This window comes from Lagopus muta, chromosome 9 (genome assembly GCF_023343835.1).
Source record: "Lagopus muta isolate bLagMut1 chromosome 9, bLagMut1 primary, whole genome shotgun sequence".
Lineage (NCBI taxonomy): Eukaryota > Metazoa > Chordata > Aves > Galliformes > Phasianidae > Lagopus > Lagopus muta.
The window spans coordinates 16030001-16056772 of NC_064441.1; the positions used below are offsets into that span (position 1 = coordinate 16030001).

The window sequence follows — 26772 nt, forward strand, 5'->3', positions numbered from 1 at the left end:
CTTATGTTTCAAATTCTATGGTGGTTCGTCATAATTCCATAATGACAATAAAGCGTTCCTATGGATCATGAAATACTGTGACTTAGCTATTTTTATGGTCACCAATATCTAGATGGCTTTATTGATGTTTTATTCCATTTGCCATTTAGGCTGTTCTAGAGCATCTGTTACCATAACACTGAGTGTTACTCATAGGAGCTGGAGGGACAGGACAATCAAAATTAGCAGTCCATTTAATAGGTGGTGGTGGAGGGGGGTTGTTTTTATTATTATTATTTTTAATAATACATAGGAGTAAAGCAGTATTACCTAAAGCTAGAAGACAGAAATCTTCTGAACTATTTAGTTCATTTTGTTGGGCTGGTTCTTAGCACACTCCAAATATGAAGCCTGGCCATCTTTGGGCTGTGTGCTCCAACTCCTGATCTGTCTGCGTTTGTCAATTGTGTAATGCATTACAGTCAGGCATTAAAATTGTGACACTTTCCTGCATTTCTAAACAGTGCTAATTAATATTAACAGTATCAGAAGAGTTCTATCTAACTGTGTACGCCATTGTACTTCTGGGCAAGACAGGATAGTCCATGGTTTTGGTGATTATTGAAGTAATGTAATGATTGTGGTGGGTGTGTGGGGAGATGGGGAGATGTGTGGCTTGCACTGTTTTGTACCAGAGCCTCTGCCCAGCCCTGACACTGCATGGATCCCTCAGCCCTGCTTGTGCACATGGTATGTGCTCACATGGACGATGCATCGCTCCCTACAGGCGTACCACCTCCACTCGTGGCTCTGAGCACTGCGTACTGCAGTTTCACTTGGTGAGATTCAGCAGGGCTGGGCTGCAGAGCAGCAGGATGTGCAGGATCTGTAGGAGAGGAATTCCAGCGGGGCAGCGTGTCTTTCTCTGCCACTAACAGCATCACGTAGTCTAACGGACAGCCAAGTCTGAGTGTGTGAAGGACAGAGGTTCCAGCTGGATGTGCAGGGTCAAAGTTCTTCACATCCTGATGAGTAGCAAAGCCCAGGACTGAGCCATGTGGGTCGGCGGTGGGAGCCCTGCACAGCGTGGGTAGGGTGAATCTGCACACTGCGGGAAGCTCAGGGGTGTGTGGTATTAATGAGACCCTTCTCTGAAGGATGGGAGCTGAAATGCGGTATGAGCTTCTCTGGGTGCCTGCACTCCTCCAGCTTTCTTACTTGTGGGAGAAGCCGGCGCGATTCCTGCCATGAATGCTCTCATAGGCACTCTTACACTGTGCTGAGTATAGCTAATCCTCTTTCATGGGGGGATAACTCTGCTGCAATAAAACGACCTTGTATTTGTTAAGTAAGTTATTATTTCTGTGCAAAGAGAAGCCTGAGTCTATAAATAATAAGTCAGAATTTATAAAGAGGACACCTGTGAGCTTCTTGTTTCTGTATACTGGCATTGTGGCTGTAATTGCATTACAATGTACGCTAAAGCTGCTCATTTTAATTTTATATCTCGGCATTTTAAAGAGAAAATAGAAGACTCCATAGGTAGGATTAAGAAGCTGAGTAAGTTTTCTTAGTGCAGCTTCATAGGCTCCGAATGGGCAAAACCAGGCAGTCAAGCAAACGGAATCCCCGGGGCTGGAGATCGAAAACAAAGTGTCTCAGACCTTTGGGCAGCGAAAAACGCTGAACGCCGCGTCTGAACGCTGCCCTGAATGCATAGCAAAATGTACGTCAATAAATAATGTAGGTGCAGAGTTTATTATTCCACGGGCACCGCAATTCTAACGCTGAACGCGCCCGGCCGCAGGAAACAAACAGAATCGAATGGCGAAGTCAGCTTGCCGATTGCCGGCTCCTTCTCACGGAGGCAGATAGATTTTTTTTTCAGCGCTATCCGGAAGCGGCAGCGTTGCAACAACTTGTGCGTTTGGGCTGGGATGAGGAGGGAAAGCTCCGTTTCTCTTCCTTGAGACGGAAGGAGGGGAGAAGGGGCCGCGGCTCCGCCGGGTCGGTGCCCGCCGCACTGCGGGAGCTGCCGCGTTAGCGCCTTGTGCCGTACGAACTTATTTCGGGGTGTTGGTATTTGTTTACCCGTGTTTGTTTGAACTAATCGCCACTCGGTGAAAGTCTGCGCGCCTGCCCTGCCTCCTTCGGCAGGCATTTAGCCGCGGTGACCAGTCAGGCATAAAAACGTGCTTATCTGCAAATGAATGGCAGCTCTTTGCTTCATTAAAGCCTCTTTCTCTTTTGGCACTCGCATTGTGACCCTTTGATATTAATTCAAAGGGCAATTAAAGAATGCGGCCCATCTTTGAAGTAAAGCATTCAGGGCAAGGAATGGGATGAACCTGGGACTCTGATGGACTGTGCGCATTCAACAGGCCCTTTCAAGGCAGTTTGAAGTGACTCAAAGAAAATGGGCAGGAGAAGGTCAAAGAGAAAAAGGGGGCTAAAGAAACAGTCTGTATTTGTTCGATGTATTAGCCAAGCAAACTGCAAATAGCAACAAAATGAAACAGTTAATAGAGCAGCCAGACAGAGGCATGTCAATCACTTAACTTGAACAGCATTGGGCTAACCAAGGCTTCAGTCCACTGTGTTATCTAATTATCTTGGGAAAGCCAGTAGCTGGAAGTAATGGTATTGTATTTCTTTCTGCTTACTGCTCAGAAAAGGTGATAAATACTCACTGCTTCATAATTATTCAGCGTATATACATAAAGAGTGGTGGGTTGGTGGATTGGAGGCAAGCTGCTCCTCGAAAACCAACAAAAAACCCTTCGCGATTAACCTGGGGTGCAGAATGCGCGCATTAGCATGTTTGAGAATCTTGTCGGGGTTTGCATATGCAGTGAGCGAAGGCATGCATGGTTTCCTCTGGAACAAACCTTAAAGACAAACACATTTACGAGCCTAGGAGAGCCTCTTTCTCTTTCCCCCAAATGCAGTTTTAAACCACATATAATGCTAAGGGTCAGACTTTAAACCACAATAAACAATGAGATTAAGAGCTGAGGCTGCAGCTCTGTCTACTCAACATATGCTCTTGTACCTAAGTGCTGTGGCACACATGGTATGAGATTCCTGCCTTATTTTGCCCTAACAGGGTAAATTAAGGACAAAGTTTCAGATTTTCCTTACAATTTTCTTTGTATTGTTGGTTAAATTATCCCCATGGGGCTTAATTTTCCACTGGCCTGGATTTATGCATACAAAACAAGTACACAGTTTTATTTGCACAAATGGCTGTGCCCATAAACAGGCATATTTTAAGGTCCTGGCATGAGAAGAGATTCCTGAGTTTATCTTCACAGTTGCACTGGATTGTTGTCATTAGCGAAACAAGGAGCTAACACCGACCTTGCAATGCGAGAGCAGCGCTCCGGTCTGGATGCAGCTGATGCAGGGAATTGTGTAATAACAGAAACATGGGAAGAAGTGTGTGCTGAGAACCATCTTGAAACACGTTTTACAGCATTGTCTACCTACTTGTATCTGTCGTAACACAGGGTGGATTTTAGCTGGAAAGGGCGGCTGTTGAGCTGTACAGGGAAAACCTGCTGGAAGACTGTGTTGGGGTTTGGGTGTGCTGCTGCCATTGCTTCTGCATGAAAGTTACTTTTGTCTCTGGCACAGTCTTGTTCTGTGAAGTCCCCTCGCATTAGTAAGCCCTAAGCCAACTTACAAGGTTGGGTGGTGCTCTTGGGTTCATTGGGCAGGATATGGTAAAGAATTGGTTGCAAAAAAGCTCTGCAAGCATGAAATGGACAACGTACAATATGATTGAACTCATGTTTAAAAAAAAAACAACACAAAACTTCATCAACAGCTGGAAATGGTTTACTATGGGAGAGAAAGAAATCATTTTTTTGTCACTGTTGTTGAGAAAACAAAAGCATTGGCACAGTCAATTAAAAATCACTTTTGTTAAGATCTTGCATGCTAAATTTTAACCAGAGGGACTTCTTTTTTTTCCTTTCCTTTCATTTCTTTTTCTTTTTTTTCTTTTTTTTTTTTCCTGACTACATTGCACCCTCCTTTGAACTTCAGTCTAACAAATAATCTAAAAGAGTTTTTAGTGTGGTTGTGCTTGTATGAGGGGCTCTCCCATCATACAAGCAGAAATGTCAACTTTTCTTTCATGGTGGCCACTTTATTTTTATTAAAGGAGGAGAAAAGAAGAGGAATTCCTGTATATATCAGCCATAGCATAGTTTCAAAGCTATATATTAATAGAAAAAAATGGCACTATATGAACACTTCACTGTCTAAGAATTCCAGCTGGAATAACTGTCCAGAACCAGTGAACTCTTCCTTATTTTGCCTGGGTCCCTCCTGGTGTCTGTAGGGTTTTATACGTAGCCCATTGATTTTGGTTGGTTTTGAAAGAATTTGGATGAGACCCCTTAGAGGAGGAAGTTATTAATATTAAAGCCTGTTGAAGATGAGGCTTTCTGAGGATCCTTCTAATATAATGGCTGATGAAGTATCAGTAAATCAGCTGAAAATAGAGGAGATTTCTTGAAGGGGCATAAAACTGATGCAAGCTGCCTTGTCTCACAGGCCAAGCGCCGCTTGGCACAGGGCACATGGCTGCGGTTGCCCTGGTTGGTGTCATTTGCTGGCTGCTCTGCCTTCAGTATCTCATGCCTTTGGTTTTAAGCTGTTAACAAATACTACTTGCTGTTGCTGCAAGTGGGAATTTCTCTGTCCTAAATCCCCAGTAGGAGCCGTTTGCAGGAAATGTTGGTACACGTACCAGAGGGGCTGTTTACTGTGTTGTTTGGTAGCATACCAGATCAGTCGGCTCTGATTTAAAATTTGTAGTGGAGGATTGAGAAAGAAAGCCATGCTATTCATGTTGTGAATGGGGTAAATAAAAGACTGGATGGAGGCATTTGAGCTGGGCTGTAAGGGAATTATCTCATTATCCAAAGCCAAAGGGCCATTTTTTGGAAGCTACATGGGGATAGCAGCCTGTGTCAGGTCCATCCCAATGTGGATCCTGCTGAGCTCCAGAGCAGGTCGCCCAGCTGTGGTGATCTGCACGTGCCTGAACTTGGTGAGAAGGTTGCTTCCTTAATCACAGTTGTGTGTTTGACCTAAAACCAGACAATTTCCTGAGGGTCTGTGGGGTGGGCTTCCTGAGGCAGGTTTTCTTCATTTTTCTCTGAAGTCTGAAGAGGTTAGTCCAAAAATCTGAAATTTGAAAGTGCTGGCCCTGGAGTCCTGCTTGCTCCCTTGCACCTGCCCTCAGGGCTTGATGGATGCTGGGAAGTATGGCGTTTCTCAGTTGGCTTTCTCACCACCCCTGCCCCAAACTGGGGTCTCCTTTGCCCCTTGCACCAAGCTCCTTCCTTTCCCTATGTGCAGTTGCCTGATGTACCCTGCCCTTAGCTGTCTTCACTGAAGATCAGTTGGTTGGTTACATATGTAGACTTTTTTTAAGTAAACCTTATACTTTAACTGCATCTTGTTGGTGCTTTTGGGAAATGCTGTTGCCTAGCAAAAAAACCAGAGCAGCTCTAAGAATATAACGTTGTAATTGTTGAGGCTATGCTGCGTTTTATAAACAAAAATAAAGGCTAGCTGCTTCGTTTTGCTAAAACCCCTTATTTGCTGTGTGCCGGTGCTCCTTCCAAGGCTGGAGGCCTCCCATTTGCTGGTGTTCCTTACCAGCCTGATTGCTGTAATGCGATGTGTGCGATGTACACTTGATACATCATCTAAGCGCTGGAACGCGTTCGCTCTTTGTGCGATCCCTCAGTCCTGATGTAAACCAGGCAGAAGTGCAGCAGTTCCTGCCATAATGTAACACGATTCCAGGAATTAGAAATTTCCATCCTGGAATGCACTGGGAAGTGGCAGCGGGGCTGGGCTGGCAGCAGGCTCTGCCCCTCTCTGTGCACATGATGTGTGTGGATATCTGCTAGAAGGTACAAATCTGTGTGTGTATATATGTAACTACAAAAATAAATATACTCTTCTTTGTGTAGACAAACAGATTTCTTCTTCCAAGAGGTAAGTGTAAAAATTTCAAGCGTTGGCTGGAAACAGGCACTGACTGCCTGTGTGGAGGGGCTGATCCTGCTGCTGTGCAGTTGTTTTGCCAGCAGCTTTTGGGGCTCCCAGTGCTGTGAAGCGATCTGAAAAAGGTTGTGAGGTTGTAGACGCAGATAAATCTGAAAAGCAGTGCATAAAAGGAAGCCTTTCAGGTTGTATTATTGTTCTTGAGCTGCTTTTTTTTTTTTTTGTTTTTTTTCTTCAGTTTTGAGGCACTGGGGTACCATCAGAGGCTTAAAAAATTGAAAATAAAGAACTAAACTCCAAGGTATTTTCCATAGACAGGAAAGTGACTAAATGAAATAAGCATCTGTTATACCCAAACTCAAATGAGGACAAGTTAAAAGGACAAGAGAAATGTTAAATAAAACATGACCAAAATTAATTATTACTAGAAAATAAGTTTTTTCCACTTGCAAACAATTGACGGGGTTTAGGAATCAAGTCTGGGGTCAAAGGGTCTTGATGGCCAAGTCAAAGGGCACTCAGAGATGTATATTAATGCATGTCAGCTCCTAGAGCCTAGAGTCAAGCAGTAGTTCATAAAAGAAACAAGGCATCTTAAGAAGAAGTGTTATTAGCAAACATCAGGTCAAAGTTTATCTTTGGGTCAGTGTGTTCTGGAGGGTCACCCATTCAGCGCCGGCTGCGGGTTGTGTCCTTAGAGCTGCCTTACTGCAAGGTGTGGAGGGAAAATGGAAATATGAAGATCGAACCAGGGAAACTGGATGATTTCTTGGAACACTTTGCAGGACTGAGACTTAAACCGAGACATCCCTGATGGAGACAAGGAAAATGGGGGTTGATTAAAAATTATTTTTGTTTTTACCTTTTAAAATCAAAAGCTAGAGCATCCTTTTGTACAGACAGAGGACAGACAGAGGACAGACACTCTGCACTGTCTTTGCACTCTGTCCTAAGCCGGAGCTGGTGCTACGGGAGACAGATGTGGCTTTCTTGTGAAAGAGCTGGCATAGCCCATGCCATCCCCTTTGATGCAGGGGTATCGCAAATCCCCCACGTGGTTCCTCCTAGATGCCTCTCCAAGGAAGCACGCTGACCAGTTTGTCCCATTTACAACGTCACCGCTTTCTCCTCTTCCCACCACCTCGGCTGTGGGAACCCCGGCGCCCCAGGCACGGTGGCTGGGATGCAGTGCAACCCCGCAGGAATGCTCCCGCTGTGCTGGTGCACACAAAGGCTGCCTGCTTGCTTTGACAAGCCCTTGCTGCAGAAAATCCTGGCGATCCTTTGTGCTTGGTGATGTTGACTCGTTTTAGTTCCACGCTAAGATGCTTTCCCACTGAACCAAGTGGGGTAAAAATGTGGACTAGGGATCTTTTAAATGCTGTTGTTCTGCTGCTGTGAGGAGGCACTTTGCTTGACTTGTTGAAGAGGTTGGTTTGGAGGTTGCAACTTGGTTATGCTTTGAGGGGGAAGAGCAAAGCCCTGCTATATGAGTAATAACTGTGACTGTTTGCTAAAGCTCATTATGCTGATGGTGAATAGTGATTAAAATACAATGTGCAGTGATAATCGGGGGTTTCTAAGAACCAGTGTGACAAGAAGCAGCAACAGAAGCGATTCCCTGTTAGGTTTTCCTTCTATAGTGTGAGTATTACATTCTGGATTTGTTACTGTATATAATGTTGTGCACTGGAAAGTTCTGAGCTCCAGAGATGTCAGTCAGTATAATGGAGAGCCCTGATGTGCTCGTGGAACGGCGATGTGCCCGCTGCTGTTTGGAGCAGGGTGGTTCCAGCCCATTAATCAAATTTTTGGTGCTTTCTGAAGTTCATGTCATTAAAGTATAGGAGGAAAGTCTCAAGAAAGAAGCTTGAGCTATGGCAGACAAGCTTTAATTTTCTTTTAGATGAAATACATTTCCTGCCTGGCCTTGGCAGCTGGACAAAGCAGACTTTTCTTGGGAGCACATGATGTTTGCTAGAAGTTTCCTGTCTTCAGCTGGGAGGGAACATGTGCCCATGCTAGGCTCAAAATCAGAGGTTCTGTGAGAAGAGTGGGGGTTTGTTGGTTTTTGGGGCGTTGAGTTTTTGTTCTGATTTTTTCTAAGCACTTGCTGAACCTTTTCAAAAGTGGGAATGGAGAAGAAGACGCTGTAGAGTGGTTGTGAGCTCAGCTCTGCTCTCAGGCAGTTGCTCCAAAGCATCCTGAATGAATGCTGGTTCCCCTACAGACAGATGCTCCTCTCTCTTTCCATTTTTTGGGAAGGGCTTTAACAAGATTTTATTTTTCCACTAGCACAGAACAGGGTGGGGAGGAAAGGGGGGAAGAAAGTGAAATGAGGAGAAGGGGAAATATTCCTGTCCTCACCAAGCTGCAGCCATGGTCTGAAAGCATGAAATGACGTGAATTAGAAACATGCCCAAACGACAGAGCAGCCGAACCTTGCTGGTATAATCTGTCATGGCTCCACTGAAGTTAATTTGAAAGTCTGTCTGTTCCTAAATAGGTGCAAAGGCCTTCCAATGAATTGCGTGTTACCATAGGAAATCATATTAAAGGGAATGGCATTTTAGGAGTCTGTAAGTCTTCAGTTTTAATGGTAGCAGCGTTGAGTTCAATATAAACATTCAAAAGAGCTTGCAGGATTGACTTTAACTTTGCTTGCGAATGTGTATCCATGCTGCTAAACTATGAGTTTAAGCCCTGTAGAATAGCTTGCATGGGAGCTGGGTGCTGGGCAGTGCTGGCCAGCAGCTCACCAACTCCATGGAATGGGCCATGAAACCATGCCTTCAGCGTGCGTGGAGCTCGAGCAGCCAGGTTGGTGTGACAGCTCCTTCAGTGCGTTGGTGGGCTCAGAGGCTGAGGAGGAGGAGGATGGGGAACTTGTCCTTCAGGTGCTCAGCGGTGTCGAACGTGCTTCTGATTCTATCTTCTTTGTAAAAAATGTCTCTGTAAAAAATAAGAAATTAAGTTGTGCGGATTTATAAAAAAAGTAATCAGGACCTTACCTTGCTTCTAATGAAGACAATGGCAACATTAGTTTACTGCAAGTTGATGCCCACTATTGTCACAAACAATTACTTTACAAGAGGAAAACAGCTGCCAATTAAGACAAGCATCAGAATGACAATTTTTCCACTGTACAGAGAATAATTTATGGCCAAAGGATTACTTTTGAAATTGTTTTGAATTCTGCTCTTTAGCTTATTAAATGAATTCTTCTTAGGAACTTGATTGCTAATTCACTTTAATTTAAAAAAGCCCCACTGTCTTCTTTGGATTTAGGCAGAGCCCTCGGGGCTCTATAAAGCTGTCAATATGGCTGTTAATTCGGGATTTCTTTTTTCCTCATGGCTTCAAGCTTAATTGTAAGAGTTGGGAAGATGCCATGTTTTGGTTTGCAGGAACTCAGTGTCTTATGGGATTCAGATCCCAACAGAAGTAGTAGGGACTCTCCTGCTGCTGTCACCAGATCAGGTTGGAAGACTGCAAAAGCCTGAGGAGAAGCAGGGGTCTGCTGGCAGTGGGTCCCACCTGGTTTTCATGCTGGAATTGGAGGTGGACAAGAACCAAGTGCCTTTGTCCAAATGTCCCTCAGCTTTGGGTGGGTCTGGATCCAGATCAGAATCTCAACTTTTAGTGCCTCAGGCTCGGCTCTAATTGAAGCCATACAAAACCACACATTTCACATGACTTTGATGCAAAACCATAAATAGGCCCATTTTTAAAATTCAAAACAAAGTCCAGGCTCGCTTAGAAAGATCACAGACCTTCTGCTGAACCTCAGCGGTCCCAGGTTGTAACGAAAGTTTTAGTCTTAAACATAATACTATTCCTGGAGGAAAAGATGTTCGTTTTCATCCAGCTAAATGTGTGGTAGGCAGTGGTGTCCACTCGTTGTGTATTATCTCAGAAGATGGTCAAGGCTGTTCCTCGTGTAGGCTGTGGTTGTAATCAATGTTCTTGTTTTAGACCAAAAATCTCAGTGGTACTAATACGGGTTTTGTGTCCTATACAGAACAACATAGGAGGAATTCTGTGCAGTATGGGATTGAAAAACCAAAGCAAAGGTGAACCATGGAGCTACTGTGAGACTCTGTTCTGTTAAGCCACTTTTGCAAGCTTTTTTTCCTAAGCAGTCAAATCACAAAGCGAATCTAGATGTTTGGATTTTGCAGAACAGAGCAACATGACAGTTATTAATTGTAAGGGCAGGTGCAGGTTCTTCTTTGAAGATCGCAGCCTGAGCATGCACTGTGAAGTTACCCACTCCACATGTTGGCTTATCTCTTCGTATGGGAGGATATGGGTTAGAATCAAATGAATGTCAGCCAGAGCGCAGCCTGCACCCAAGTTTGTTTGAAGGGCATTATTTGGTATCTGCCCTTAGACTAGGATTTGGAAAATCTAACTGATGTGATGAAGGTACTTGTCAGTGAAAACCTCAGAAGTGTTTCCAGGCCATCTGTTTCCTGGGGACTTGTTTACATTGCTCTGGTAAGCAGGAGCCCAGCTCACCAGTATGCGAGGGCTACCCGTACCCATTTTAAGACCAGGTGACGTCAGCAAGACTGGATGTGGCTCTCACACAGCCAGACCCAGGCTTCATGAACAGCTATGTGTCCATCTAGGAAAACTCTCTGCTGGTATTACTGGGTGCTCAGTGTCATGTATGTAACCCTTTGTGACTGGTGGTGCTTGTAGCCACACGCAAGTGGAACAAGCAGGGATTGAGTTCGTGGTGCCATAACACAGGAAGGCAAGATGAAGCAGGACCCAGAATTTTTACAGCTAGATAGTTAACACAAAGCTTTTCTCAGATCTTTTTTCATCTCCTCCCCTCCCCTTGTAATGCTGAGGACCTGTGGGAAATTGAGAGAACCTTTGGATAGATGCTATCAATTAATCCTACAGCTTAGCAATTTAAGATAGTTTCACAGAGATCAAAGATTGTAGCTAGGAAACTGGGCATTATAATGACTTTTCTGAATGCATGTGTTTGCATCTTGGCAACTTTTTTTCTAGTTTTAAACGTAGGAAATCTGTGTGGGGGCATTTTTACTGTTGTGAAAGAGGATTTGCCCTCTTTCTGGAGGGCAAATTTGCCCTCTTAGAACCATCAGCTGTAATTAAACCATAACTTTTTCAGCACACGAGAGATCACCTAGCAGTGAACTCCTCTTCCTGATCCAGAAAAAGCAGAGGCCATTTCACCGAGTTCCCAACTGGGAAAAAAACCAAACTAGGTTAAAGCAAGGTACCTTGTGACTTTCTGTGTATGGAAATCCCTGGTATCTGTGAGTGACTGAGGGCTGGGTCTGAGTGCTCGAGCTGTGAGTGATCCTGCAGCACACATCTGCTGCCTTCATGAAATTAAACCGCTCTTTTTTTTTCCCTCTCCTTGTTTTTGTGCTAGATGATTGCTCCATCGGTCTTAACAGGTATATGTTGTGTTTGTCCATATCATTATTATGTGGATTGTGCACTGCTGTGTGCTTTGTATGCAAGGTGTTCCACTAGTATATTTGGCTGTATGTCAAGAATAAAGTGTATAGCACATAGGTGCTGATTAGGTCTCTGGAAGATTGAAGGGTCAGATGGTGTGAGAACAGGAGATCGTGGAATGCCATCGGGAGGAGAATTCAGTGAGAGCTGGGGATCTGGCTGCCTGGGCTGTACGTGCTGGGTGTTGGGCATGGGCAGCTGTGAGTGCAGGTGGGGTGCATGAGCTGCCCACCATCTGGACAGGTAATACAAGTGCAGTACTGCATCGGTATTGCATTGTAGTTGTTGATAAATACAGAACAGATTAGCTGAGTGGCCCAAAACAGCTTTGAATCCGTAAGATTTAGAAGTGGAGTCAATAGCTAAGCTCCAGCCTAATATTTTATCATTATATTCAGACTTCTCATAATTTTTTATTTATTTAAAAGCTTACCTATAATTTTTGAGGAAAATCTCTGGATCTTTTTGACACCGAGGCAGAAAAAAATCTGGAAAATGGGCAATTACAGCAACTCAAGTTGTGCAATTGTAATTATTGATAGGAAAAACAAACAAACAAAAAAACCCCATAAACCTAGAAATTCCTCCTGGCAGACTTTACCAGTAGGTGTGTGGCTGCTGGGGGGTGCAGCAGCAACTGGGGGCAGTGGGTGTTTAGGGAGCACCTTGGGAGTTACGTCTGAAAATACAGGGAAAGTGCAGCCCCCAAATGGGAGCTGCCTCATACATTATTTGTCCAGATTAACTTAATTTGCACCTATAATTAGCCTGTTTTCCTTGGGAAGTGCTTAAAATCGTGCTTCTTTTTAAACAAAGTGCCATGGTGGAGCCTTCTAAGATCATATAGTGGCAGCAGCAGTTGGACAATTCATGTTGGCTTGATAGCTCAAGTGAGCAGTGCTCTGTGCACACTGTGGATTGCTGGCTTGCCCCCCCCCACACGTTCTCACTGTTTTAAATCTCTGTTAATATCAGCCCCTTGGCTTGTTGTCAATAAAAAATGACTCATTGTGATTTCTGAACAAGTATTTCTTTAAAACAAGTAATATAAATGGTGGGTTGAAAAAAAAATAATCATAATTTTAGTGTTCAGGCACAATGCAGGGTGTCCCTGCAGGGATCCTGCTGCTTCTGTTCATGTCTGTGGGAAAACAAGTAATAAAAAGCCAATGCTTATATCCTGCAGAATCTGGGGCAAAAGTTACCTTTTCAGTTTTTGGGGCTGCTAATAATTTGGAGAGGCAAGGATCAATTTATTATTCATATCTGTATGGATTTCAAAGCAGATGAGGCAAGTGTGAATATGTTTAGTCAAATAATTCTTGACATCTCTACTATTAAGCACCCATTGGCAACCATTGTTCTGGTAGGTTTTCAAGAGCGTCTGTCAACAAGTAGCAAATGAGGCCAAATGTATGGCAATTAAATATGGATGTGGTAGAGAATGAGTCCCTTTCCCTGTAGGCAGGACAGAAGAACTGTGGGTTTGCTTTGGAAATTAGGCTCTCAGTGTTTCTTTTGAACAGATAGCGAACTGTGGGCCTTCCTTCACTATTAGCAAATTGAAGTGTTAATCTCTTTATGGCGCTGTGCATGTGTGAAGAAGTTTTCTTTTTATCTGCTAGATATCAGTTTTCTCAATGTCTGCCTTAGGAGCTGTCTCGCTTTGTGCAGTCAGTGTGTGTGTGATGGCACAGTAAGGCCAGGTGGCACCTGTGAGCTCTGGTAGCTGCTGTGAGGTTCACATGCTCACATTTCTCATTTGAGAGGACTGTAGTGTTGAGTTGAAACTGAGACTACCTACAACTTGCTGTGTCAGTGCTGTTTTGAAATAGGACAGTTTTAATACAGGTGCTAGAGCTATTTGAAAGGCATAGAGAATGATAAAAGCAATCTCAATACTTTTTTTTGCTGCAAATATTTGTACTCTTTAATTATTTTCTTCCAAAATGTTTTAGCCATACTAAAGTTGGTTAAAACCTTCTGTAACAATGGATTTTGTTTGTATGATGTTGTTGCAAAGGACTGGGCCAAATATAACTTATTTTTCCTTCTTTCTCCTTCTAAGAATCCACACTGCCTATGCAGTGAGGGATTGCTGACAGCTCAATTATTTGCAGTGCTTTAACTCAGTAGTACAGTCTCATTATTTACCTAGAAACTCTTTCATTTGCTTTATTTCACTTCTCAGCTGACAAATTCTATCTCCCAGGACACTCAGTGTTTTCACTTAGTTAATTGATTACCAGTCAGCTCTTCCATCAGCTGATACTGGCTTGAAGACATGCAGCCAGTCCTTTTTTAGTTTGTTCTGTGAATTGTGCAAAGAGAGATGTAGCCTCATTTGGATTTGAGTATTCTGTTTCTCTCACCTTTTTTTCTTTTCTTTCTTGTTGGTACATTTAGGAGGCAGTTGTGTTCTTTTGTGATGAGCCCTCTGGAAATTTTTCCTTGAAAACTGATATCACTAATATTTAAAACAAGACAAGATGTTGCAATACTTAAATATGAGGCTTGTGCTTTCAGTGTTAATATGGATGCTCCCTGTGGGAAGAACTGGGAAAGCCCCCAGCTGTAGGAACTCATGAGCTCCTGGAAAAAGTCAGCAGATGTGTTTGCAATGACTCTGTGCTTTTCAGAGGTTCCTCCTCTCTATCAATAGAGGACATTCAGGGATGGTCTGGAGTGACTCAGAGTCCAGTGACAGTGTGAACAGCAGTTTGTCCCAGGCACTTTGTTATGCTTGGAGCAGGCATCGTTATGGCCCTCTGCGTGAACTTCTTTCCCTGGATCTGTTAAGATTGGCGTGAGATCGGGCAAGGGCAGATTTATCTGACTTTGTCCTTCTGCCAGTGGAAATACCAAAGTAGCCCTTTATGGCTGGTGAACAGAAACTGTGCTAAGTCAGCAAGAAGATCTGGCCTTCATGAGGAATGTTGAACAGTTCCTTAGCTGTGAAGCTTGAACCTTCCCCAGTGTGAGCACCAGAGTCTAAAGCCACAGGCGTGGGCCCGCAGGTGGCACTGCTTTTACCAAATGTGATTCCTTCTGTTTTCCAGTAGTGCAGGTGCCCATGTAGGTCTGACTTAGGGATCTGTCTTCCTTGACACAAACCAGGTGGAGAGGACCAAGCTTTGTGCCCTCCCTTAGCAGCTTCTGTGAGTGTTAGGTGATAGGTGCACACATACACACTGTCTGCACAACAGTGCCGGAGTGCTAATAGCAGTGCCTTTATATTCAGTTTGCAGCATAAAATAATAATAATTCCCAGCACATACAAACAGCAGTGAAACTTCAGAGTGGGATCAGTCCACGTGCAAAGCTGCCAAGTACTTTAATGTTACTTGTATCAACAAAACAAATCTCTTTTTAGAAGAGATGGGGGAATAAGAGGAGATTTTTGTAGCTGTTGTATTTGCTGTTTCCTCTTCCCTTCCTTTCACTCTAGAAATTCCTTATCCTTTCATGCACTGTTGAGAATTAGCCATTTATTCTTAGTGCTGGCGATGCAGTCTTTGATATTTAAAATGGAATGTGTTCCTTTTTGATGCTCTGTGATTTTGAATGAAGTACATGCTAGCAGGTTAATGGCGCAGAACAGTTAGATACTGGCCACTTTTTTCTTTCCTTTCCATATTATTTCATCATTCCTAAGCAAAATAAATTTTTAAAAAGACACTATAAAATATCTATTGTTTGTGCGGTGAATTGTTTTCACAGTGCTGTTATTCTCTTCTAAGCTGAAATCGTTGAATAGCTATGAGCTGTCACATTTTTGTAAGTTATAACTGCATCAAGCTGTGCTGACAAAATGTTCCTGCATGACTGTTAATATGCATTGTCATTTTAAGCATGAAACAGTTTAGCTAATGATTTATCTCTTATAATGCAGCACTTGGGGCAGCTGTATGATTTGTCTCTTTAGCAAGTCAAGTAATTTCTTTAACAAAATGTTAAGCACAGATGGGCCGTAGGCTGTCAGTTAACCATTATTGTGCATGCATCTGCTTGCCTTCAATGCACTGTTTTATGTATTCAGTCACTTACTTAGGCACAGCTCCCTGAAAAGCGGAACCTACTCTGATTGGCAAATAAAATGTTCATTTGTCTCTTCTTCCTATTGTTTTGTTTTGGTAACACATGTCAGCAGCTCAATTACCCAGTTCATTAACAGCTCCCAATGGACATGATGGCCAACCCCATGATAAGGAGGGCGATTGTGGCACATATGGTCAATAATAGCCCGTCTCTTGGTAATTGTAAATAAAAGTCACTGTTGGCCATTTCCTTTTACTGCAGCTACTGTTTTCCTTTTCACTTTGCTGTACAAAGCACATTTCTCAATGTGAATCAGTCCAACTAAAATAAAAATACCATCCACTCCTCTCTGGCATCTCACTTATATCACTGCTGCAGCTGTTTTTCCTTTTTTGTGTTGAATTTCCAGCTTGCAGCTCACAGGAGATGCAACTGCTGTTTGCCAATTCCATTAACCAATTAATTACTCCTATTAATCAGTTTAGTTAAACAGCAACAAATTTTCTTCCCATTTCTCTCATTCTCTCAGCTAAGACTTCTGTAAAGTGCCTGTGGAGTTTTAAAAAAGCCATTTACAATGTTTTTGTAAGTATGCCCTTTGCAAATAGCAGCAGTTTTCAAAGGGGGAATTGAAGTGTGACTTAATCCTTGTTAGATGAGCGATATTCATGTCTGGAGCACAGGGCTGCTTTTGCGTTTTGTTTCTCGTTTTTAAATATACCATAGTCAAAATGCCAGTAAAAAGGGTTAAAAGCAATTTTACAACATATTTGTGTTTTTCGTGGTACTAAGTTTTCTGTTGCTTTCCAGTAAGTTTGAGAATTGTTTTTCATGTGCTTCCTGATCTGATTTTTTCACTTTTTTAACAGGAATACGCAATAGCATTAGCATATTTTATCTTAACCCTGCTGGAGTCTTTTGTGGCTTCTTGTTGTTCTTTGTTTTTCAAAATTTGCTGTTCCATCAAAGCAGAGGAGTCTGACTGCTAACAAGCCCTGGGCTGTGCTCTAGCGTGGTGAAATTTGGGGTGCCAAGTCTCCCTGTAAACTGGATAACATTGCAGCTTGGGATCCTGCTAGGCTTTCCACAAGTGCTTTGGCAGAGCACTGCAACCCTCACTTTTGGGGTGCTTTTTTAAACTTCGGGCTCGATCTCAGCTAAAGGTGCCGTCTGGCTGCTGAGGGTCCGAAACAGCTCACAGGTGGCAACCACAGATCTCCAGCACCTGTCCCCACCGCCAGCCACGCTCACGGCCACTGCTCAGCCTGCATGGGGGCTGCGGCACTGGGGATTTGTTGAGTGTCAGGCCTCATTTGCCCGGGTTTGACAGGAGCAGAGCTGGCAGGCCGTGCCCTTCCTGATGGCCCCCTGCTGTGCTGGGGAGGGGGAGAGGGACCTGGCCTCGCGTTTCTCCCAGAAAGTGCAGGAAAGCGGAGGGCTGGCAGTGAGATGTTTGCTCGACTCTAGCGCTTTCATTATATTTTGTATGCAAATGCCAGCCCATAGCAGGAGGAGAGGGAAAGATGGCAGGGACACGGTGGTAGGAAGTAACTTCGTTGTTTTATCTTCCTGTGGATTTTATTCTGAGGAAAGAAAGGGCTCGCAGAGTATCGCTGGACTGTGGACGTTCCCATGCCTGCTGCTGAGGGCCTGCCCCAGTGCAAGTGCGGGTCCTGGGGGAGCATATAGCCTGGCCGTGAGCACGGGGCTCTCTGAAGGGAGCGCTGCGGTGAGCTGTGCGGCCCAGACCTGCCACGGCTTCCTCTTCTTCCTCTCTTTTCAGTTCCTCTGTAACCGTGCCGGGCCCCGGCGTGGGCAGAGGTCTCGCGGGGCCGCCTCCAGGTGCCGGTTTCAGGGCGGGGAGCGTGGATTAACCCCTGCTGCACGTCCCTTCCCCCGGCTGCCGGCCCCCCGCCCGCCGGCCCGGCCGCCTCCTTTGTGCCGCCCGCATCCTGCCAGGCAGGTGTCAGAGCCCTGAATGCGGGCGAGGGCCCTGCTGATGGATACCACAGATGGAGCGTGGAAATCGGCAGAATGGGCCTCAGCCACAGGCCATTTCTTAGGACCCAACAAAAGCCTCCAAATAAGTCAACAAAAATCCCAAAGATCACAAAGAGAAAGTGTCATTTGTCATTTGCCGCGGGTCTGTGTGGGGGTGGCTGCCCTGCCGTGCTCCTCCTCGCCTGCACCCGAGCCGACACGCCGGAGGTCACCCGCGTCCCCTCCTGCCCAGCGGCACCCGGCAGCGCGGCCGACACACGGAGGTGCTGGGGCCACGGCCGTGGTGCTGGGAGCACCTCCACAGCTCGTGCCGCCTTCTAGCCAGACCCCTGGCCAGGCAAATTGCCAGGGGCTCGGAAGAAAGGGCGAAATATTTTATTAGGTGGCTGCCAGAAGAGCTGTGCCGTGGCGGACTGTGGGACGGTGGCCCTCTGCCCACCTCTGTGGAGTGCAGTGTGCTGCATCTATCATGTCTGGTTTCTAAATGGTTGTCATGTTTTTGTGATTTAGTTATTCAAATGAAATGTCTTGCTGAGAGGAGAAACAGTCCAGGGAATGACCTCTTGTGCATCATTTTGTCATCTGGTTTTTGCCCCGACACGTCTATTTACAGTGTTTGCAAAGCTGATAATTGCAGAGTTCCATGTGACCTGTGAAGCTGAGCAGGACCTTCTTGCTGTTGCACTAACCAGGATGAGGCCTCTCCTCAGCTACCAGGCAGGTCATGAGGGGCTGCGGAACAAATGATTGCCCTTTAATGCCGCAATTTCTTCCTTAATTAAACCTCACAGCTCAGCTACTGGTGGTGCTTTGGGCTGCCGCCCCTGCGGTGCTCCATGTGGGGAGGAGAGAGGCCAGGCGTCGTGCTTACAGCCTGCAGGGTTGGAGTGCACAGATCCTTAGGACGGCTGTGAAAGTTAGCAATACCCAAAGTGTGGGTCTGTGGAGGTGGAAATAGCTAAAAAACAACCACCTTTTCCAGCGCTGAGTGGTGTTATGCTGTGGAAGTTCATGCCTCTGTTAGCTCAGTAAGAGGGCTGTAGGCTGTGGCTATGGAGCTGATGGCAAATAAATACTGCAAGGCTGAGGTTTGTCCGATATGTATGCTTAGCCAATGCTCTGGTAGGCTTCTTGCCTATATAAAGATTTAATAATAGTATTTTATTAATTAAAAAAAGCAAGGATAGAAGCTTCATTAAAACTAATGTTATTTAAAAACACTTAACAGGAAATAAAAATAGTGTAGTCTGTTGCAGAGACATATAGTTACCATTTTGAGATTACATTTGTCTGGTTTTTAATATTGCAGATCAGCCAAGACAAAGGAAGTCAGTTTTCACTAAGGCTGTTCCTAGTAGCCAGACCAAGCAGAGGTAATACTGATGAAATCAGATGAGTAGGAAAGCCCTTTAAGTGGATATGTATTTTCTCCCTACTTGAGTTTCATTACTTTATCTCTAAATGTTACCATTTGTGTTAGACACACAATCTGGACTCTTGAATGCTTTGTTCAGTATTTTTTTTGCTGTTTCGTTTTGTTCTTCTGGCTGGAGTATCTTGTGCATTACATATAATGTTTACTGTAAAGTAAAGCTAAAATGAAATTAAGTCAGCTTCTTGTTCTCATCACTGTGTGAACAGAAGGTGCAGGGAAACATTGCAATTTTTTACTAAATCTTTCTGAAGCATTTTTAGAAAGATCATTATAGCCTTCCTGGTACTCCCACCCAGTTAGTTGAGGGTGTTCAGGGCAGATACAGAGTGACAAGTAGCCACTCTATATTGCACCATTTAAGTTAGCTTGCCTCACTCAGGCACGTGTAGGTGCCATGGGTATGTGAGGCAACACAGGGAAATGATCTCTTTAAAAAGTTCTGTGTTTTCTTTGTTTCTGAACCAGGAAGGCAGGTCTCACTGACTCACTAGGGTTGGGTTTCCAACTGAAGATTTGGGATTTGTCACTATCTCAATCTGTTGTTTATCCTGGGATGCCCTAGATTTGCAACTTCTATAAGGAATGAGCTTGAACTACTTGGGATGTTTGTGCTCATTCCCCTATGTCTTGAGGGACAATATTCTCCAGAACAGCTAAATTCAGTCTTATTTGGAGTAAAGCTTCCACACAAGTAAAAGACTCAGAGTTGGATGTTCACACTGTGCATTTATGTTCACCTCTGTGGGTTTCTGCTGATGCCTTGTGTATGTTGGGTCCAAAATACTTATGGTGTCTGGGCAATGAAGATGGCTTTCACAGAAGAGCCTCTTAGCTAGAGGTTTTTTTTTTGTTGTTTTTGTTTGTTTGTTTGTTTGTTTGTTTGTTTGTTTTTTTTTAATGCAGAATTTCATAAAGTCTTCAGTGGACTTGTCTGTAAAAGCACTCTTTCTTTCCCATGCTGTAAGGCTAAATAAACAGACTAAGTGTATTTATTAGTTTGAACAGCTTGAGCTTCCATTGGAAATGGAAGATAGCTATAATTGAAAGAGGAGAAGGGTTTGAGCTGCAGCTTGAAGAACTGAGTTCTTGAGTTTCTGTTCTGGCTTTGTGTTCTCAGCTTCTTTCAAATAAATCACATTAAGATTATTCTAAATCAATGTCTCTGTCAATAATTTATTTGGAATTATTGAAGGAGTAGAAGCAATGCTTGCATTTCCACAGAACAAGCAGTTTCATCATCACTGGGGAGTGTCTGCCCTCTTTAGGTGGTTTTCCTTGAAGGCTTGGAGAGAAAAGAATGCTTGTTTTCTGGGATAGCAGCAGATGCAAGTGAAAACTGGCTTTGGAAGTCTTTTCTTGTGTGTGTGTGTGGTTCATGATAGTTTGTTGGAAAAGTCAATGTGGTTGGGTACTAAAAGAGGCTTTGCTGCCCTCATCACAACTGTAGCTACGGGCTCAGCCAAACCGGGCTGTGGATGGTGTTCACTCCATTGTCAGCAAGGTTAGGGCAGTGCCACAGGGCTTTGGTGTAGGGGCAGCTGAATGTGGGGTAAGTGCTTGAAACCTGGCATGCCACTGCATCCATGATCTCCTGTCAGCCTCTGGTGATGCCAGGGACTTGCTTCCTATGGGTGTGTTAGCTCACGCTCACTGTGTCTCCATGTGTTCCTTTATTTCCAAAAGATTAAATTAACTACATAAGGTGCTAAAATAATGCCTGTGAAGCTGAATCTCTCAGTTTTTCTAGAAGACTTGAAGATAGTCTGGAGATCTGCAAGTGGTGCCGTGGGACAGGCAACAAAGAACTGGGGGAAAGATCAATGGATCTAATAAGATTGAGTTTTCTGGGCACAGCTTATCTTTTTATGTGAAATATAGTGATCAGAGCTGCTCACTGGTTCTGATTTCGCTGTAAATGGCTGATTGCAAGGGGTGGTAAGCCCTGTCTCAGGTGTGGATGTGCGGTACATGGTCTGTTTCTTCATGACCCTCCTTAAGTGCCAGTTCAGGGCACAGTGAGAGACCTCTGGTCCAACACCTGGACTGCCTGTGCTCACGTCCTGGAATGGTTACTGAAGGCTGAGCCATTGGCACACACCTGCATCTTCCTACAGCCACTGCCAGTGCTGGGATGCCTCCCAAGCCTGGGAGGAGTAATGAAGAACTGTAAGGCAAAGGAAGTAAAGTCATCTGTGTGTTTCATTTTGGCTGTTTCTTGTATCTCCTTACTTTAGTAACAGGAAGAATCAAGAAGAAAAAATATTGCTCTGAGCTATTTTTACAGGACTTCTCTGTATAACTTTTTTTTTTCTTCTTTTTTTTTAGTTAACACTTGTCTGGACTGTCCTAAAGTTATTAGATGGTCCTAAGGCAGACAAATAAGTTACAAATGAGCAGGAATGATTAAGTGTGCCAAGATACGCCAATACAACTCAGAGTGTAGAACGAATATTACATAAGACACAAGGAAATATTTGAATACGTAGAATTAATTTCTTCACTGCTGCTCCCCATAGCTTTGTCGTCACTTCCATAACCGTTTCAGCAAGGAAGATTTACTTACAGATCTGTAGGGAAAGTCTCATGCACTGCATCTGTATGTGTAAGTTGCAGAGTGCACACGGTGTGACAGATGTTTGCATCTGCGCAGCAGGCAAGGAAAGAAGGCAGTACTGATGTGTGACCAGATCGAAGATCAGATTGGCCCTGCGTGTGGCAGGGGGTTGGAGGTTCATGATCCTTGAGGTCCCTTCCAACCCTGGCCATTCTGTGATTCTGTGAACTGCTCCAGGTTTTTAAATTTGAAAATTATCAGAGTTAAAATGAAGAAATTGATTAATTCATTCACCCAAAAGTATTTCTAGAGATCCTTATATATTGTTGAGTCAGGAAAACGTGCTAAACTCATAACTGAATTGCTAATCCTTTTGGTCTGAACACACTTGCACAGCATAACATTTAACTCTGATTTGTTTCTCCGTTTATTTGCTGTTTTGAAGTTCACAAACTCAGTTTTGAGACATGGAGACAAAAGCACTTTTTTGACATAAGATGCCAGCAATGGGTTTTTTTTTTGGTTTGTTTTTGTTTTTTTGTTGTTGTTGTTTTTCTCTTTCAACTAAAGCTAATGTTTCATTTTTATTCTTTATTTGGAGCATCAGCACCCCAGTCCGATGAAGGCTCTGATATCGATTCTGAACCAGACTTACCTTTAAAAAGAAAGCAGCGTCGCAGCAGGACAACCTTCACAGCAGAGCAACTGGAAGAGCTGGAGCGAGCTTTTGAGAGGACACACTACCCTGACATTTATACTCGGGAAGAACTCGCACAAAGAGCCAAACTCACAGAAGCTCGAGTTCAGGTATGAATTTAGAGGCTGCCTAACAAAGGGAAATTCCTATTAATGTGACAGTCCTTTAATATTCTCACACGATCCAGCTCAAAATTTAGAAGGAAAACTTGAAGCTACAATATGTACAGCCTTAGTGGTTTTTACATCTGTGCATGGACAATGATTTTCCAACTTTTTAAAGCAACAGCCTAGTCAGCCTTCACAGAAGAAGGTCTGTTATCCCAGTTTGTTTATTTTATGCATTTGACAGCACTCTGCATATAATCAGTTCAGCTTTTGTGCCAGTTTATAGTTATGTAACTGATTTCATCTGTTGTTGTTTGGGTCTTTCAGGCATTAACAGAGGAGAGAAAAACATTTTAAAAAGGGCGTGTTTATAGAGCCATGCAAGCGAGCATGGTAACTGGTGCAGTATCTACAGTTTGCTATTAGGTTAACTTTTGAAGTTGACTTGATTTAAACCTTGTAACAACTCTTCTATACCCACTGTCCACTTAATTCAAAACAAAATAAACCCTCAAATAACAGTTAGGTCTTCACAGCTTTGTGTTGATCTGAATTGTCTAAAACAAGTGCTGGAGGAGTGAGTAAATCATGGAATTGATTTAAGTTAAAAAAAACAAAAAACAACAAAGCTTGAACCTGGATTTTCAGATGTCCAAAATTGGCAACTAGAAGCCAAATAATTCTGGAATAAACTGGATCTAGGAGTTCGGGTTCAGATTAAGGCTTGCTCTGTTTACAACACAGAATCGTGTCCTGTGAGATGCTTAGTAATGCAAGGAGAATCCTCTGGTGCTCTTTTATTAACTGACATCCAAGAGGGATTTTAAAAAGATTGTCCTGTTTAAATCAATCCGAAGTGCAAGTGTTTGTAAGCAAATATGTGGTCGGCTGACAGGAAAAATGAGCGGCAACTTGTGAGCTGCCCAAGGATCCAGGTGAATTTGGCTGCTTTGGTGAAGCTGTTTTATGGTTTGACCCTTTGAAACTCAGCCTGAGGCATTCAGACTCTGCAGACTGAAATAGGCGATTCAGAACATCCCTCCGACCTTGTAAGGCAAGCATGCCTTTTGTAGCCTGCCTGCATTTACTGAGTGTCTGTCTTGAAGAATCCTGACTTTGTCAGTTTTACCTGCTAAATGTTTTTGTAGAAGACTTCAGACCAAATTTCTTGCAAGTGTTTGTTATGACTGTGAGAGAAAATCGGATGTATGGATGAATTTGTCTGGAGGGCAAACTCAGTGGTGCATGACTCTCTTCTTAAAATGTTTATTAGGTACAATGCTTACAAAACAGCTTTGTATCTAAACTTGAGTCAGGTAAGACCAAATCAAGCCCTGGAAATCATCCACGCACAAGCATAATAAAGATAGCTTCCTATATACGTCCCCTTAGCAAGACAAACTTGATGGTAGGATATGATGGTTTATGTTAGCTTCAGTGGAAAGATACGATAAAATGAAAAAGACCTTGTTCGTGTTTTTCTAAATCAATGACCCACAGCTAGAAGAAAAGCAGAACTCTCATTAACATAACAGCTGTCTTAATGTGGCTTTAACCCTGTGACTTTTTACATTCCTTATGGCTTCCTTGGTTCCCTTGAGACGCATCTTGTCTCACACCACTCCTATGATCTATAGCCACACAAATTCCCCAGTACCTCTAACATATGGATATTTTGCCTAACCCAGCATGGAAGAAAGTTTCCAGTCAATCAATGATTGAAACACCAGAACAAAACCTTTCTGGCTTAGAGATGAGCCGGGGTTGAAGTAGCCAGCCTGTGGGTAGTTTCGTAGTGCACTCCATCTGTCTGGTACCCTTGAAGGGCTGGCAGAGTGTTTTAGTAGTGGATTAAGGGATACAGGATTTTCCTTATCAGCATTCAGCACCTCTCTACAGCCCCTTAAAATAGCCACCTATGATGGGCATGAAATAAAAGAAGACCTGTGAAAGGAAATAACCCTAAGAGACTTGAGCCTGAGAGGGCTGGAGAGCCATACAGATGCAGCATTCAAGCTCTCTTAGTCACATTTCTTTTTTGGTAAGAGTATGACAGAGATCAGAGATACAAAGTCTTATGTGGATATATACACAAAGATCTCTTTGACTGCTACTTCATTAAATATTTTGTAGAAGAGTGTAATGTACTCTTTGCAGCCCAAATTTGGGTGAGATTCGAACATTATTATTTTCTGTTGAGATTTTCTAATGGGATTTTCTATAGTAACAAATCTCATAGAGTTGTTTTACGTTGTTTAGGATGTTAACTAATTAATGCTTAACTGATTACAACAGAACGTATGAGCTTTTCTTTCAGTCCCTCCATGTTTTGCTTTTTCTCTGCCACTCCCGTGCATCCTCTTTCCCTCTATTCCTAAGGGGTGAGCTCTGAACACTCATGGAAAGAAGAGTCTTTAACCTCCAAACTGTCTTTTTTCTCACTTTCTTGCTGCTGAAGGGTGGCCAGGCACGTGTTTCCAAGCAGGCTGGTTGGAGGGGGGTGGGGAAAGCCACCTCTGGGTTGAGATCAAATTTAGAATGTTTCAGCCCCTAAGGGGAATTTTTTGAAAGCTACAAGCAACTGAAAACAGACTTTACACTGTTAATGTTATTTGTGTATTTAAATTGTGGGACAGGAAAGGCTTTTGGGGTAAGAAATGTTGAAACAAGCTCCATGTTGCACGAATCACAAGATGTATAACTGTAATTATCACGAGTACTTAAGCACTGCATATAAAAAGAAGTGAAAATACTCCCTAGAATTCCTCCTCCAGTGCCTTTGTGCTCCAGGACCCTGGGAGTCTTTCCCTCGTGTCTGAGCCCAGATGGCAAGTGGAAACAGGACAGCCTCTGCTCCCGCTTCCAAGGGCACCCGGCTCTTTTCTGCACATTAGATGCATCAGGAAGGGAAAAGTTGGTTGGTGTTGTGCATTCAACGTATATCGCTCAGAAACTTGAGTCAAGTCCCCAAGGCCTAGAGTAACCCTTAAAACAAGAAGAGTAACCCTTAAAAAAAGAAAAAAGAAAAAAAAAGTAAAAAAAAAAAAAAAATCCTCTTTACTATGAAGTTACAGCTTTCCATACTTTGAATTGAACTCATAAACTTCCAGTAGAAACTCACTAAGCCATCATGAAGTTGCAGTGTAGACTCTTCAGGTCTCTGGCCTATACTTACTGAATCAACCTGGGGGCTAATTCCAAGAGTGAAATTTTCCCCACTGTAGATAAAGATCAAAGGCTCCTTCTGAGCTTCAGAGAAGCACAGTTACGGTTTCTGTAACAAACAACACATAAGGAATGAAGTGGGTAGTGTCTCCTCTGGCCACTTCTGGATTCCCACACCAGGCTTATTTTCAGTGCTGGATGAACTGGGTGAATTTGGCAGCAGCATGGGGCCTCAATCTATAGGCTGGGGATGGGAATGTACATTCTCATGTCAACCCTGTGGTAAGCTTTTGTAAAAACCTCATCACGGCTTCAGTAAATAGAAGTTCTAACGGCCCAGGTCTTGTGCAGCCAGAAGAAAAACTGTAGGAATATTTTACTATTTTAGAGATGTGATTGCATGTTGGCTTTTTTTTCTGTTCACTGTGGAAAGGAACGTGTGGAAAGGAAGAGAATGTTTGGAGAAGATAGAGGAGGGAGGCAAAGGGGAGAGAAGCAGTGATGACTCTTAAGCTGCTGGTGTGATTTGAAAGATCTGAAGTCCAATATCTTAGCTTTAGTATTCTCTTCTCAGTAGCAAACAGTGGGAAGCATTCACTGGGAAATCAGGCGAGGAGGAACCTGCGCCAAAAAAAATCTTTATTTGCACTCAGCCCCTCTGGAATGGTTTGAGCTCATGCTCCAGCTGCATGGTCCTAAGGGGAGATGGGGGAAAGGAATGTGGGATGGATTCAGAAACATTTAAGACCTCTCAGCAGATCTTTACACATCTTCCTGATGTGGTTTGCGGAAAATTTATAGTGCTTCTTTTTGAGGCTGTCCTTCTTGCATCACATACAGGATACAGAAAGAAAATGCTGTGTGCATTCTTGCAGTAGATAACCTTGCAATTGCAGTATTATTTTTCTTTTCCCGAGGTAAAGCAGGAATTCCATTAGATAAATCAGCCAACAGCAAACACATGCAGGCCCCAAAAGACATTTATAAATATAAAAGAGAAGAAAGGATGTGATTTTTGATTCTCTTTTTTTGGTCCCTACTGCCTGTGTGCTCAAATTAGTGGTGTTCTGATTTAAAACTACACAGTTTATTGTGCTTATTAGTCAACACTACTGAACAGCACTCAGCTGCGGTGTTTGAAAAGCAGCCGTGCGGGACTGAGGCAGAGTAATGTGTGAGAGTTGAGTATGTTGGATCACGTTGAGAGGCGGTTGGAAGGCCTCATTCCCTTCGTTTTTTTGTTTGTTTGTTTTTGCTT

At 43.5% G+C, this 26772-nt stretch overlaps 1 protein-coding gene across 6 annotated transcripts in view; it reads left to right on the forward strand.

Moving 5' to 3' along the window:
• PAX3 (paired box 3) overlaps window positions 1-26772 on the forward strand; it is a 63936-nt gene that overhangs the window by 17039 nt on the left and 20125 nt on the right. For 3 of the 6 annotated variants that reach the window (XM_048955194.1, XM_048955195.1, XM_048955199.1), the window contains exon 5: window positions 22147-22352. In XM_048955194.1, coding sequence (XP_048811151.1) covers window positions 22147-22352 — 206 coding nt within the window. Of the gene's footprint in view, window positions 1-766; window positions 835-22146; window positions 22353-26772 lie in introns of those variants that run through there. The other 3 variants (XM_048955196.1, XM_048955197.1, XM_048955201.1) reach the window with 2 other exon arrangements.